General features: G+C 35.1%; 1 protein-coding gene across 5 annotated transcripts in view; it reads left to right on the forward strand.

Annotated features, from left to right (window-relative positions):
• The window catches only part of ICA1L (islet cell autoantigen 1 like), an 89,689-nt gene that overhangs the window by 16,321 nt on the left and 57,063 nt on the right, over positions 1 to 16,305 (forward strand). For 4 of the 5 annotated variants that reach the window (XM_019436627.2, XM_019436629.2, XM_019436626.2 and 1 more), the window contains exons 3-5: positions 10,917 to 11,085; positions 14,021 to 14,093; positions 15,387 to 15,510. In XM_019436627.2, coding sequence (XP_019292172.1) covers positions 10,917 to 11,085; positions 14,021 to 14,093; positions 15,387 to 15,510 — 366 coding nt within the window. Of the gene's footprint in view, positions 1 to 10,902; positions 11,086 to 14,020; positions 14,094 to 15,386; positions 15,511 to 16,305 lie in introns of all 5 variants that reach the window. The other variant, XM_019436628.2, reaches the window with a different exon arrangement.

Below are 16,305 nucleotides of genomic sequence, written 5' to 3' on the forward strand. Positions count from 1 at the left end.
AGTAGATTCCTTAATGCCCCGTACCCATTCAGCCCATCCCTCCCCACAACCCCTCCAGCAACCCTCTGTTCTCCATGTTTAAGAGTCTCTTATGTTTTGTCCCCCTCCCTGGTTTTATATTATTTTTGCTTCCCTTCCCTTGTGTTCATCTGTTGTGTGTCTTAAAAACCTCATATGAGTAAAGGCATGTGATATTTGTCTTTCTCTGACTAATTTCGCTTAGCATAATACCCTCTAGTTCCATCCACGTAGTTGCAAATGGCAAGATTTCATTCTTTTTGATTGCCAAGTAATACTCCATTGTGTATATATATGCCACATCTTCTTTATCCATTCATCTGTCGATGGACATTTGGTTCTTTCCATACTTTGGCTATTGTTGATAGTGCTGCCATAAACATTGGGGTGCATGTGCCCCTTCAAAACAGCATACCTGTATCGCTTGGATAAATACCAAGTAGTAGTAGTGCAATTGCTGGGACATAGGGTAGTTGTATTTTTAGCTTTTTGAGGAACCTCCATATTGTTTTCCAGAGTGACTGTACCAGTTTGCATTCTCACCAGCAGTGCAAAAGAGATCCTCTCTCTCTGCATCCTCACCAACATCTATTGTTGCCTGAGTTGTTGTTAGCCATTCTGACAGGTGTGAGGTGGTATCTTATTGAGGTTTTAATTTGTGTTTCCCTGATGATGGTGATGTTGACCATGTTTTCATATGTCAGTTGGCCATCTGGATGTTTTCTTTGGAGAAGTGCCTATTCATGTCTTTTGCCTATTACTTCACTGGATTTTTTGTTTTTTGGGTGTTGAGTTTGATAAGTTCTTTATAGATTTTGGATACTCACCCTTTATCTGATACGTCGTTTGCAAATATCTTCTCCCATTCTGTTGGTTGCCTTTTGGTTTTACTGAATGTTTCCTTCACCATGCAGAAGCCTTTATTTTGATGAGATCCCAATAGTTCATTTTTGCTTTGGTTTCCCTTGCCTCTGGAGATGTGTTGAGTAAGAAGTTGCTGTGGCCAGGGTCAAAGAAGTTTTTGCCTGCTTTCTCCTCGAGGATTTTGATGGCTTCCTGTCTTTCATGTCTTGAGGTCTTTCATCCATTTTGAGTTTATTTTTGTGTATGGTGTAAGAAAGTGGTCCAGGTTCATTCTTCTGCCTGTCACTGTCCAGTTTTCCCAGCACCTCTTGCTGAAGAGACTGTCTTTATTCCATTGGATATTCTTTCCTGCTTTGTCAGAGATTAGTTGCCCTTACGTTTGTGTGTCCATTTCTGGGTTCTCTATTCTGTTCCATTGATCTGAGTGTCTGTTCTTGTGCCAGTACCATACTGTCTTGATGATTACAGCTTTGTAGTATAGCTTGAAGTCCGGGATTGTGATGCCTCCTGCTTTGGTTTTCTTTTTCAAGATTGCTTTGGCTATTCGGGGTCTTTTCTGGTTCCATGCAAATTTTAGGATTATTTGTTCTGGCTCTGTGAAGAATGCTGGTGTTATTTTGATAGGGATTGCATTGAATATGTAGATTGCTTTGGGTAGTATTGACATTTTAACAATACTTGTTCTTCCTATCCAGGAGCATGGAATCTTTTTCCATTTTTTTGTGTCTTCTTCAATTTCTTTCATAAGCTTTCTATGGTTTTCAGTGTATAGAGTTTTCACCTCTTTGATTAGATTTATTCCTAGGTATTTTATGGCTTTTGGTGCAATTGTAAATGGGATCGATTCCTTGATTTCTCTTTCTGTTGCTTCATTGTTGGTGTATAGGAATGCAACCGATTTCTGTACATTGATTTTATATCCTGCCACTTTGCTGAATTCATGGATCAGTTTTAGCAGGTTTTTGATGGAATATTTTGGGTTTTCCATATAGAGTGTCATGTCATCTGTGAAGAGTGAAAGTTTGACCTCCTCCTGGCCAATGTGGATGCCTTTTATTTCTTTGTGTTGTCTGATTGCAGAGGCTAAGACTTCCAATACTATGTTGAATAACAGTGGCGAGAGTGGACATCCCTGTCTTGTTCCTGACCTTAGGGGGAAAGCTCTCAGTTTTTCCCCACTGAGGATGATATTAGCGTCGGGTCTTTCATATATGGCTTTTATGATCTTGATGTATGATCCTTCTAACCCTACTTTCTTAAGAGTTTTTATCAAGAAAGGATGCTGTATTTTGTGAAATGCTTTCTCTTTATCTATTGAGAGAATCATGTGGTTCTTGTCCTTTCTTTCATTGATGTGATGAATCACATTGATTGTTTTGTGGACTGCTTTCTTTTTTAAAGGTCTCATCAGTTATCACTGCTTAACGTCTTTTTTTAATATTTTTTTAATGTTTATTTATTTTTGAGACAGAGAAAGAGAGACAGAGTGTCAGCAGGGGAGGGGCAGAGAGAGAAGGAGGCACAGAATCTGAAGCAGGCTCCAGGCTCTGAGCTGTCAGCACAGAGTCTGGCATGGGGCTTGAACTCACAAACCATGAGATCGTGACCTGAGCTGAGGTTAGACACTCAGCCAACTGAGCCACCCAGGCACCCCTCTAATATAATTTTTTAATGTTTATTTATTTTTGAGAGAGACATAGAGTGCAGGTGGAGGAGGGGCACAGAGAGAGGGAGACAGAATCCGAAGCAGACTCCAGGCTCTGACCTGTCAGCACAGAGCCTAATGTGTGGCTCGAACTCACAACCGCGAGATCATGACCTGAGCTGAAGTCAGACGCTTAACTGACTCAGCCATCCAGGTGCCCCTTAACTGTCTTTTTATAGCTAACTCCCAAATCACCATTTCTAATCTGAGCTGCAATAAAAATTAAATGAAAAAATATAAAATATTCATTCTTAAATACCCACAATTTCTGTTCTAAGTGCTTTACATGTATTTTCTCATTTAATTCTCAAAACAATATATTTACTTTATTATTGCTATTTTACTGATAAGAAAAATAAAGGTCAGAGAGATTAATGTAGCTCATACAGGGTCCCACATCTACTAAGTAGTAGAGTTATTAGGTTCATACCGAGGCAGTCTGACTAGAGACCCAAGCTTGAAACAATCTTGATTACTACAGTTGTAATTGCTTTCAGATATTTCTATAAATTCAGATGCCACTTATCATTTCAGACTCAGAATTTCACATGTCAGATGCATTTTGTTCGCACTTCTCCTAATTTTTTTTATTTTTCAGGGGCAAAACTGTTAAGTCATTACTAACCAAATTCTGTAGAGTCTTCCTTCAAATGTGTTCTTATGGTAACGGTCCTTGGTCCTGATTCTTATTACATTATACCTGGAATATGGATAGATTGCTATAAACTTTCTGTTTAGTCTTTCTGCTGCTTAAAAACCTTTATTAGCTCCACATTACCTATTAACAAAATATAGAGACCTCTACAATTATCATCAATCTACCTTTTTCTTCTTCATTCCTATTTTTGGAATGACATTTCCTTGTCTCATGCTGTTAAGATCTCTGTTTTTCTTCAGTATTTCAATTATGGCACCTAGAATGCCTGAATTCTAATCTTACTTCTGTTAACAAGTGGGAGATTGTTGGCAAGAGAGGAATAGGAGCTCCCTTGTAAATAATGTATATGTGATTTTAATACCTAGTCTTTGCCATAACTTTAACTCTCAGACTTTTTTAATGCACTTGCTAATGTATCTAGTGAATTATTTTGTAACAAATGAGGGTAAATAATACTCTAAGCCCTTTATAGCACTGTTAAGTGATGGAAGTAATGTAAACGTTTCACTCTTAACTCTATATAGAATATATTTTCTGTATGTAATTGTTTATAGCCTTTATATGGTGTTTATAAGAAGAGTTATATTTCAGATAAGAAAAAAGTCTACATAAAAGTATAACTGCTTAATGTGTATTTAACAATGAATGAATGAATAACTCTTAACTTTGGATAAGAGCTTGCTAGTGCTGCAAAATAATAATAAATAAAATATGAAAAAGACAACACCAAAAAGATATAACTGGGATAATCAAGTAGACATTTCTGAAAATAATAATAGTTATACAAAAGGTAGTTAGTTAATTGTAGTAAATTTGGAGACTACAGGAAACTATCACCCTTTATCCTACTGGTAATTGTAGTAAATTTGGAGACTACAGGAAACTATCACCCTTTATCCTACTGAAGAGAAAACTTTGTTGACATTTTGGAGTGTTCCATGTCCTTAGTTGAAATCATTAACACACTGATTCTTTGAGGAAATGCTGATTGTGTTTGTAAGAAAAGTTATGGATTAGGAGCCAGGATAATCGGGAGTACTACATTAATATTAAACAGCAAACTTGTCTAATGTATTTTCTTAATTGCGTCAAACAGTTATATTTAGTCAAAAGTCTTTACAGATTATTTTTTTCAATGGGATTTCACTGCTTCATTTTGCATATTACCATCAGTCTGTTTTGCTTCCTTTTTACTGATGTCACAGTAATGAGATGTTAAAGTGAGTACAGAACTACCTCTAAAGAGAATACTGATTTGTCATAATTTATGATTTATACTCCAAATCCAGGAGATAGCTAAAAAATTTAAATAGTATAGTGTAAAAAGGAATAAAGTGTTCTCTGTGGTTACTGTTCACGTAAAAAAAAAAAAAAAAAAGAAAGAAACTACTCTTATTGCAAATAAAGGAGATCTCTAGTTAAGACAGCATAGTAACATTTGCTCTCTACTCATAGTATTTATAAAAGAAATTAAGAAGCAAACCCAAAAAGATGTGTCTTGGCTAGATAATGAAATAAAGATAAACCAGGGGTGCCTGGGTGACTCAGTCAGTTAGGTGTCTAACTCTTGATTTCGGCTCAGGTCATGATCTCACAGTTGGTGAGACTGAGCCCCACGTCAGGTCTGTGCTGACAACGTAGAGACTGCTTTGGATTCTCTGTCTTTGCCCCTCCCGTCTTGTGTGCATGCACTCTAAAATAAAAGAGAGAGAAACATGAACCAACAATACAATAGAAAGATAAAATAGTGAGTGAGGCTGAGATGGATGTGCTGAGCTTTCAGTATAGAAGTAGGCTCTGGCATCTAGGAGTTCAGTTTCTGCAGGTTGTTAGAAATTAAAAGTGTTCCTATGCAGCATTCCTTCATACATGATTAGATCAATAGTATTTCAGATATCATTATGTATCACTATATCATTAAAATAATCAATATAAGATGCTGTGGAAGTGGGAGCCCTGAAGGTGAATTGGTGGCAACTATATAACTACTAGTGAGGAGGAATAACTACAGAGGGAAGGAAGGAAAAAATTAAAGATTCTGCACTCACAATGAGCCTATATAATTCAACAAAATCAACATTTGGGACATGAATTCATTCCAGGTGAAAATAATTTTTTTCTAAGAATTCTATACATTTAAGATGCCAGAGAGAAAAAATATAGAATAACCATTTAAAAAGGACAAGAAACTAGAAAAATCTGCAGAAGAGCTGATTAGAAATCTTGGAAATCACAAAAGACAGAAAGAAACAGTCACTGCATATAAAAAAATAAACCTTGGGGCACCTGGGTGGCTCAGTCCAGTAAGCATTCGACTCTTGATACTGGCTCAGGTCATGATCTTGCAGTTGTGAGATCAAGCCCTGTGTTGGGTTCTGCACTGAACATAGACCTGCTTGGGATTCTCTCTCTCCTTGCCCCTCCCCTTCTCATTCTTTCTCTCTCCCAAAATAAACATTAAACAAAAACAAAAGTAAACCTCAATAGCTGGGATCAACTCTAGACAGAATTGAAAAGAGAATTAATAAATTGGAAGATTGTACTGAGGAATTTACCCAAAATATAGCACAGAGAAACGGATCTAAAAATGAGTCAAGACCTATAAAGAATAACACCAGTAGAAGATTCAGATAAAAGAAGAAATTATGGGTTAAAAGAAATATTTGAAGGGATAATAACTTAAAATTTTCTGGAAGACCTGAATCTCCAGAATGACAATACTCTACCAAAACATATCGTAGAGAGCCTGAAGTCATCAAGGTTCAATAGAATGCTCTACAAGATTCAAAAGACAGTAAGAGCTTACTTAGATAGTTTGACCCCAGAATTCTCATTGACTACAATAGGTGCCCTAAGACATGGGGATTCTATCTTCACAAAGAATCAAGAAACACTAAAGAATGCTATGTAATAGAAATGACAGAACAGATAGCAACATATATAGAACTTTAAAAACAGGGCTGAGCACAAAACACCCAAAAAGTCAGAAATAAATGATACAACACAGTATCATTTGTCTATATTAGAACGTGTACATAACACATTTTATTAAGAATACATTCAAATAAAAAAGTACACATGAAGCACATTAGAATGATTATGAGGACAGATGGAAAGGAAGAGGGAGTTAATGAATGTACAAGTAAATGAACAAACATAAGAAAATGAGTCTTGCATGGACCAAAAATTGTATCTAAAAAAAGGGAAAAAGTTGTTAGTTTAGATTTTTATATACAATAAATATGAATGAATTCAAAATAGAGTTTCATAGATCCCAAGACCAAGCTTTTTTTTACCCACAGGATTCATTAGAACTGTTAAAGAATGGGCCTTTTCAAAAGCAAAAAAGGAAAATTTGAGAGATAAGAAATAATGGTTAGCCATCCTTCTTCCTCTTCCCATATGGGGAAACTTGCCCTAATCCAGTTACCTTTGACTGGTTGGCAAATTTGCTTAGCCCTGATGCTCAGTGAGGAGGACCATTTAGGTCTCACACTAAGCTATATCCATAAACTTTGCCATTGTTAGTAACAAAAAATGGGATTTGGGCCTTCAGTTACTACTCCTTATATTACTCGTTTCTTATTTAGAAAAATGCAGAGAAAAGGGATGCCATTTAATAAGTCCCCTCAGAGACTGTAACATTTCATGTAATGAGAACATTGAGAAACAAAAGTACAGAATTTAAGTGTAATAAAATATACAGATGTAAAGGCTTTTGTTGAGTTTAGGAGGCATGATATTTATAATAACATCGGTAGACACAGAATATTTAGGAATAAATTAAATGAAATGTGTAATGCTTCTATATTAAAAACTGCAGAACACTGCTGAGCAAAATTAATTAAAGAAGACCTAAATAAATGGGAGATACATGCTGTCGTTCTTGAATTGAAAGACTCAGTATTGTTAAAGGGCACCTGGGTGGTTCAGTCAGTTAGGAGTCCGACTTTGGCTCAGGTCATGATCCTACGGTGAGTGAGTTCAAGCCCCGTGTCGTGCTCTGTCCTTACAGCTCAGAGCCTGGAGCCTGCTTCGGATTCTGTGAATCCCTCTGTCTGTCTGTCTGTCTCCCTCTCCCTCTCCCTCTCCCTCTCCCTCCCCCTCCCCCTCTCCCTCTCCCTCTCCCTCCCCCTCCCCCTCCCCCTCCCCCTCCCCCTCCCCCTCCCCCTCCCCCTCCCCCTCCCCCTCCCCCTCCCCCCTCCCCCTCCCCCTCCCCCTCCCCCATTTGTGCTCTGTCTCTCCCTCAAAAATAAACACTAAAAAAAATAGTAAAAAAAAAAAAGTATTGTTAAGATGCCAGTCCTGCATAAATACATCTGTAGATTCAATGCCACTCCAATCTAAATTTCAGAACTCTACAACTTAATTGTAAAAAAGACAACTCAATTTAAAAATGGGCAAAAGACAAACATTTAACAATGGAATATATACAGATGGAAAATTAACACCTGAAAAAGTGCTCATCATCAGTAAAATTGACATTAAAGCCACAAGGAAAAACCATTATTCAATGACTAGAGTGAATAAAACTACTAAGACTGCCAACATTAAATGTTAGTGAGGATGTAGAACAATTGGAACTCTCATACATTGTTAATTGGAATGTAAAATGGCAATTTCTTATAAAGTTAAGTATACATTAATTCTTTGACAGAATCGTTTCCTAGGTCTTTATTCAAAAGAAATAAAAACATTTGTCCACAAGAGGACTTGTTTAGGCATGTTCATAGCAGCTTTATCTATAGTAGTAAAAAATGAAAACATAGTGTTACATTCATGCAGTGGATTACTATTCAGCAATAAAAAAAGAACACACTGGGGCACCTGGGTGGCTGGCTCAGTTGGTTAAGTGTCGGACTTGATTTTGGTCTGATCGTGATCTCATGGTTCAGGAGTTTGAGCCCTGCTGCTAGCCCGGAGCCTGCTTGGGATTCTGTCTCCCTCTCTCTCTGCCCTTGCCCTGCTCACTCAGTATCTCTCTTTCAAATAAAAATAAACATAAAAAAACACACTAGACAAGGAAAAACTAATCAAAGATGAAAAAAATTGAAAGTTATTACTTATAGGCTGGGCAGTGGCTGAAAAAGAATATAAGGAAACTTTTTGGGGCATTAGAAATGTTCTATACTGTAATATCTATTCATTTGTGAAAAGTATACAGCTAAAAACTGTATACTTCATGCATGTAAATATTACCAGAAAGAACCATATAGTAATGATGATGACAGAATGAGGTGGTAAGGGAGTAGGTGAAGGTATAAATGATCTAAAAATGGCAATATTGACACTTAAGCTTTTATTTTTATTTTTCTCTGCATATGTTAAACTATAACTTTTAAAGAAATCAAGAAAGAAAAAACTCATATTTACCCATTTTCCAATTCTGATTATCTTCATTATTTCTTGTAGATCCAAATCACTGTTTTAATTTTCCTTCAGCCTGAAGAATTTGTTAGCATTTCTGAAAGTTCCCTGGCCATGAATTCTCTCAGTTCTTTATCTGAAAATGTATTTTGCTTTCATTTTTTAAAGGACAGTTTTGATAGATACAGATTTATGGATTGACAGTTTTTCTTTAACTCATTACCCTAAGTACATTCCTTTATTGTAGTCTAACTTTTGTTGGTTTTGTTGAGAAACTGCCTGTAATTTGTATTTTTGTTGCCCTGTATATAATATGGCATTTTTCAAAGATAAATTGCAAGTTTTCCCTCAAGACTCTTTATGTGTCAGAACAGTAGGATGATTCACTCTGTACCAAGGTTAAATTCTATTTTCCATCTCAACTATGTCTAGCCAAGTTATCCAGCATAGCATAGGAGAGGTTCTGCAGTTAAATGGTGGCTAATCTATACTGCCAGGAATCCAGGAGAATACCCAAAGGAGAATGTTCAGAGGATATCTGGAAGAGTGGTCACCTGTGGACTTTACATTTTAACTGTGTTCTTTTTAATGCTATTTATTTAAACCTTCTTGGTCTGATATTAGTATGGCTATTCCTGCTTTAATTTTGTGTGTATTTACCTGGCTTATCTTAACTAATTCTTCCTGTGTCATTTTGTTAGAGGTTGACCCCAAATAGCGTGTAGTTGGATATCGTTTTTTCTTTTTATGGTTTGAAATTCTTTATATTTGAGAGGAGGTTTGCATTTATCATACTAAATTGTGTAGTTGTTCTTATTCTGTCATCCTAGTTTATACTTTTTGTTATGTTGCCTTGATCCTGTTTTTCCCACCCTGCTGTTGCTTTTGCTAGTTTTCCTTGCTGTTTTGTTTTGCCCCTAGTAATTTGGAAAGTAAACATTCTATTTTTATTTAATTAGTAATTACTTTTTTAAAAAGTAGGTGAACCTATTTCTTTACTAAGATTAATAATACGTTAATTATCTGTTGATTCTGAAAATGATGAATCAATCACATACTTTAATATCTCCCTGTGTTCCTGCCTCCCACCATTTATTGGAATAATTTAGGCTTTAAAAACCATTATTATTCTTTCTTTTTTTTTTTTTTTACATCTCCTTAAGGAACACTTTTCACATTTGCATTTCCTTACATAGCCGTGTTAACCATATTAAGAAGAATTACTTAAACATTAGTTTTCAAGTTCACAGGTTATAATTTCCATCTTTATTTCTAACATAACTCCCCTATACCTGAGATCTTTCTAATTTTTAAAAATTTTTTTAAGATGTTTTATTTATTTTTGAGACAGAGCATGAGCAGGGGAGGGGCAGAGAGAGAGGGAGACACAGAATCCAAATCAGGCTTCAGGCTCTGAGCTGTCAGCACAGAGCCTGACGCAGGGCTCAAACTCACGGACTGTGACATCATGACCTGAGCTGAAGTCGGACGCTTAACAGACTGAGATACCCAGGCGCCCCTAATTTTTAAAAATTTTTACAAAATGTTTATTTTTGAGAGAGAGCATGAGCAAGAGAGGGACAGAGAGAGAGGGAAACAGAGAATCCAAAGCAGACTCCAGGCTCTGAGCTGTCAGTACAGAGCCTGACGTGCGGCTTGAACTTGTGAACCATGAGCATGAACTTGTGAACCTGAGCCAAAGCTGAACGCTTAACTGACTGAGCCACCTAGGCACCCCTTTTATAATTAAAAAAAAATGTTTTTTAATGTTTATTGAGATCTTTATTTTTGCTTATTTATTTGATACTAAAGCATTTATTTGAGTGATTTTTAAAGAGTATGTATCTGAATCCTTGTGTATCTGAGAATATTTATTAAATGTGTATTCTGACACAGCAGTTAAAACTATGGGAGGCTTTTCTAAGGAATGATAGTAATATGCAAAGATGTATGTACAAATTCATTTTGCAGTATTATTACAAAAGCAAAATTAGAAACTAATAGATGTCTATAAATAGATTGGTTAAATAAAATTATTTCCAGTCATTATTGCAAAATCATAATAGTTTTATCACCTTTGTCTCCTAACTGAAATATAAATATCATGAATCTTTTGCTTGTTATTTGTGCAAGTTATAATTATAACATAAGTTTAGAACTTATAGAGCAAATATTAGAATGTTTAGCTATTAAAATTAATATTCTACTTAGTATCTTTTTCACTTTTTCAACTGGATTAAATACTGACTGACTAGATATTTATTATTGAAAAAAATTTAAGAAATTTTAGTCTGTTCCTTGTAGTCACTTCATGGATTCCTTTGGGCAACCCAGACCAGAAGATAACCAGTCAGTAGTTAGCAGAATGCAAAAGAAATACTGGAAAACCAAACAGGTCTTTATCAAAGCAACAGGAAAAAAGGAAGATGAGCACGTGGTGGCATCTGATGCTGAACTGGATGCTAAACTTGAGGTAAATTTGAGGATTCTTTGTATTGCATATAATTGGTTATTATTTGGGACTTTGAAGAGCTTGCAAATTTGATAATGGAATATTTAATTGTATTCATCTGTCAATCATATCTGAGTAGGAGGTCACAATTTGCACAAATTGAGAATTGGCAGAACTAGTATTTATAAGTTAGGTAAGTAATAAATATAAGTTTTTAAGCTAAATATTAATCAATTATGTTGATTAGGTATCTACAAATAGATTAGTTAAATAAATTTATTTCCATTCATTTAAATATCATAATAGCTTTATCACCTTTGTCTCCTAATTGAAATTAATATAAATATCATGAATCTTTTTGCCTGTTACTTGTGTAAGTTATAATCGCATGTTATATGCAGTTATATCATGTCAAAATATTCTGTACTACTTTTACATGAAGTCTTTTGCCTAATTGAAAATAATTGAAATCAAATAGTGAGGGTTTATATTTTATTTTTTTAATGTTTAAAAAAATTTTTTTTTATTTAAATTTATAATGTTTATTTATTTTTGACAGAGACAGAGCATGAGCAGGGGAGGGGCAGAGAAAGAGGGAGACACAGAGTCCGAAGCAGGCTCCAGGCTCTGAGCTGTCAGCACAGAGCCCAACGCGGGGCTCGAACTCACAGACCGCAAGATAATGACCTGAGCCAGAGTCGGATGCTCAACTGACTGAGCCACCCAGGCGCCCCTTTAAATTTTTTTTTTAACGTTTATTTATTATTGAGAGACAGAGAGACACAGAGCATGAACAGGGGAGGGGTAGAGAGAGGGGGAGACACAGAATCTGAAGTAGGCTCCAGTCTCTGAGCTGTCAGCACAGAGCCCAACGCAGGGCTCGAACTCACAAACTGTGAGATCATGACCTGAGCTGAAGTCGGATGCTTAACCGACTGAGCCACCCAGGCGCCCCTATTTTTTTATTATGTTTTAAAATTTATTTATTTATTTAGGAAGTTTATACCCAGCATGGGTCTCAAACTCAGGAACTTGAGGTGCATGCTCCACCAACGGAGCCAGCCAGGGCCCCCTGAGTGAAGATTTTTATAAGTTAGAGTTTTTGTTTCTATAATTAAGGGATAAAGTTATTGAAGTATTTTATAATGTGTTTTTTTTGTCCATGTTTTTCATTTTAAATAAAGTCATTGCCATGAAATGACTTTAAACCTATGAGTGTTTTTTACTTTTAAGTGATTAAGCTAATTAGAGGAAAGTCTCATGTATATTAATGAATAGGTCTAGGTTTTTAAATGCAAGTTTACTGAGTCCATGTACGTATACTAATTGAAGATGCCTTTTACAAATATTTCCAAGTAGGATTTCTGTTATGCTTGAAGTATAATAATTTCTTGCAATCCTTAAAAGTAGAGGCCTAATTAAATAGGTCTTAATCTACTAAGTATTTTTATTATAAAAAAAGTAAATTTATGTCATTGCCATAACAAATATGGAAATAGATAACAAATTAACAAGCTTTTTGCGTAGAAAAGTATTCTTAGGATTCAGTGACATGTGGAAAAAATGAAGGGACTTGATTATAAGCAATAAATGTTTTAAGGCTAAAGGAAAGATTCACTATTTCAACATATATTCCCATAGACATAGATTTTTCTGTTTTGTTTTACATCGTTAGGTAGTCTGTATGACATATTTTATATTCTTATCCATTAGTCAAATATTTGGAATCACCCAAGTACTTTCTCTGACTTTTGTACTTTATTTTTTAAGAATGAGAAAATTTTTCATTGTATGTTTACTTAAATCATCGTGTCGTACACTTTAATTATATTATACTTCACTCACATTTAAAAAAAATGTCATTGTAAAATTAAAAAGCAATTGTATATAAATCTTCCAAAGACCCAGGGGGAACAAAATCAATCATAATCACTTCATCATAGTAGAGCTCTCATTTTTGTACCCTTTTCTGTTCTTCCATATGGATTTAAAACAGCTTTTTAGGTTGCAAAATCCATATACCAAATTCATTTCAAACATACCTAAACTTATGTGGAAAGTTGATAGTTGCTCCTCCATTTAGATTTTAGTGTCTGTCACTAATCTTCCTTAGGTCTGATCATATATCTAAATAATAACAAAACTGTTTCAGAGAGTGAATATTTAGGCTCAGTGGTGATATTGGAAATTTATTTGATAATCAAAGGATTAGGGCCTAAGACTATGCTACAGTGCAAAGGTCTTTTTAAACTAAAGTCTTGTAACAATTCTTCGGCATAGGACTTTGTGGGAAGACGGCTGTACCCTAAAACCTATGATACTTCATCTCTCTGGGAAAACCTAAATTTATAGATGTGTGTGAAGAGTTACCTCATGTGTATAATGTGTTCTAATATCAAATTTTCATGTGCTTACTTTGAAATGAGTGTCTACTGGTTATTTTACTTTTAGGTATTAGCAACAATAGTAATGAAGGGAAAATTCCAAATAAAAACAATCCAAAAGTAATTTATTTATGATGTTGTAATACATTATTTAGTTTTTATGGTAATTAACTGACCTGTTTGCTTAGGATAACATTGTAGAAAAACCAGATTGAGAGTTAACATTTTCTAAGGTTATCTATACTCTTCATCTGAAATTGACAATATTTGATGCAGTTTATATTGGATTTACATTTTTGCTATTTAGATAGTTTGGAGCTGAGGGGAGGACACACTTCACAGTTATAAATCTTCATTAGCTCCCATGTATTTATCTCCATTTTTTCCAGCCTTCAAGGGGGAATCTAAAAGTGCTTTCTACATCTGTATAAAACCAATACGGAAGTACTTCAAAGTCAAGGAAAATAAACATAATACTTAAAAGAAAATGTTCTGCTTTTGAAGTGCTTATAACAGATATTTTATGTTTATGATTCTTTAAATTTGGTCCTAATAAAATTTATATTTCAAAGGTTTTTCACTCTATTCAAGAGACATGCACTGAACTTCTGAAGATAGTTGAGAAATATCAACTAAGACTTAATGGTATGAAATCCTATATATCTATTCAGTAATTCCCATTTTAAAATAAATAATTTACTTGCATTTTTGAGAATGAAAGATTTAATGTAAAAATAGTTTACTGAACTATTATGTGAATGGTTCCTTGTGACAAAGAAGTGACAGTAAGGAGCAGTGTGAGTGTGGAGCTAGTAAGTGAGCGGGCTGCCACCTCAGAGGTGCTGAGAGACTTCCCTTGCAGTTTGTTTTGTGAGGTGTTTTTCTTTTTTTTTTTTTTTTTCTTAAGTAGGCTCTTTGCCCATCATGGGGCTTGAACTTACAACCCTAAGTCAAGAGTCGCATGCTCCACCCAGTCAGCCAGCCACGCACCCCTTTCCCTTTCAGTTTTTAACTTCAGTTTTTCCATCAGTAAACCAGGGTGAAATTAGGCATGACATTTGTCATTTTTCACTTTAAGCTAATAATTTGAATACTTTATGGGTTCCCCATTTATTAGTCTTACTGTGTGTGATTAGAGGGTCACACTTCCAAAACTTTGTGGTCAAAGACCACTTTTTTGCTTTGTGTTTTACTTTCAATTTGTTGTAAACTGACACTTCTATAAAATACAATGAAAGTGAATTTCAACACAAATGAAATTAAAGAAGACACACAAAATATAAGCACACTTTATTATTAGATTCAGCAGATATAAAATACTCATCAAATTAGTAAGCTTCTAAACAGTTTCTTCGTTTCGGTACTTGTTACAGGCTGTTAACAAATGACTGTGGACTGGAATTGGTCAGTGGACAACACTGAGTAGTGATGTACTACATGACTGACAAATTTTATGGTTTCAGCAATAAAACCATGGATGTCTGTGGGCCTGGGATACTGAGCATAGATACTGAAACCAGGGTGGGAGTCAAGATTAAGTTTAAATAGAAAACAAAGACTTTGTTAGAGACAGTGATCCTAAAATACATGTCTGCACATTTGAAAATGCATTTGTGGTTTTGTCATTTTGGAATCTTTTCTTTCCCCCTCCTTGCTTCCCAAAGCAAGGTCCATGAATTCACTATATCAAAACCATCTGGAGTACTTGTGGGTAAGGGGAAGCAGATCCTCAGACCTGTAAAATCAGAATCTCTGGAAAAAGACCCTGGGAATATGCATTTTTTTTTTCTTTTTGGGAATATGCATTTTTAAAATAAGTCTCTCTTCTTCCCTCAAGTAATTCTTATGTATAGAGAATTATTGCTGTGAGAATTTTAGCTGTGTGTCTTTAACAAATGATGAAAGAAAACAGTTAACTGTATTGTAATTTTTTCCTAGTCATATCAGAGGAAGAAAATGAACTAGGGCTCTTTTTAAAGTTTCAAGCAGAACGGGATACAACACAAGCTGGTAAAATGATGGATGCTACTGGCAAGGCACTCTGTTCTTCAGCCAAGCAAAGGTTTACAGTTTTGCATCATCCTCAATCTGTAGTCTTTATGACAGTTTTGATCTATGTACCTAAAATTGCATATTTATAAAGGTTACTGATCATTCCAGTAGAGGGTTCAAAGAGAAATACAGCATGTAATTGTTTCGATGCCTCTTACTTATTTGGTTTTAAAATAATTACTTAAAAATTGACATTCTGGTTGCTTAATTCCTACAAATAGGCTTTAAGCCTATATTTATTTATTTATTTATTTATTTATTTATTTATTTTTAACATTTATTTTTGAGACAGAGAGAGACAGAGCATGAATGGGGGAGGGTCAGAGAGAGGGAGACACAGAATCTGAAACAGGCTCCAGGCTCTGAGCTTTCAGCACAGAGCCTGATGCGGGGCTCGAACCCACGGACCGTGAGATCATGACCTGAGCCGAAGTCGGCCGTTTAACCGACTGAGCCACCCAGGCGCCCCAAGCCTATATTTAAACTCCTTAATGTGGTTTAATGTAACAGAGGCACATGCATATAAAAATATGTATATTTTAATTGTTTTATTGCTTTTTTGGATATTATGTTATTTAGGAGTACATTAGAACTTTTCTTCTTTATAGGTGGAAGGGATTTTTTTCTACTTATTTATTTTGAACTTATTATCACTTTACAGATTTTTAACATAAAGATACTTACTGCAAAGAATCTCCAACAGTTACTAAATACAGCCAAAATATATGGTTGTTTTAAACCTTTGTTTTTGTTTTGTTTTGTTTATGGGATGTACATCCCTCTGATTTTTACCTCTCTGCCATTA

Source organism: Panthera pardus, unplaced genomic scaffold, assembly GCF_024362965.1.
Source record: "Panthera pardus isolate Hobbes unplaced genomic scaffold, ASM2436296v1 HiC_scaffold_10, whole genome shotgun sequence".
Lineage (NCBI taxonomy): Eukaryota > Metazoa > Chordata > Mammalia > Carnivora > Felidae > Panthera > Panthera pardus.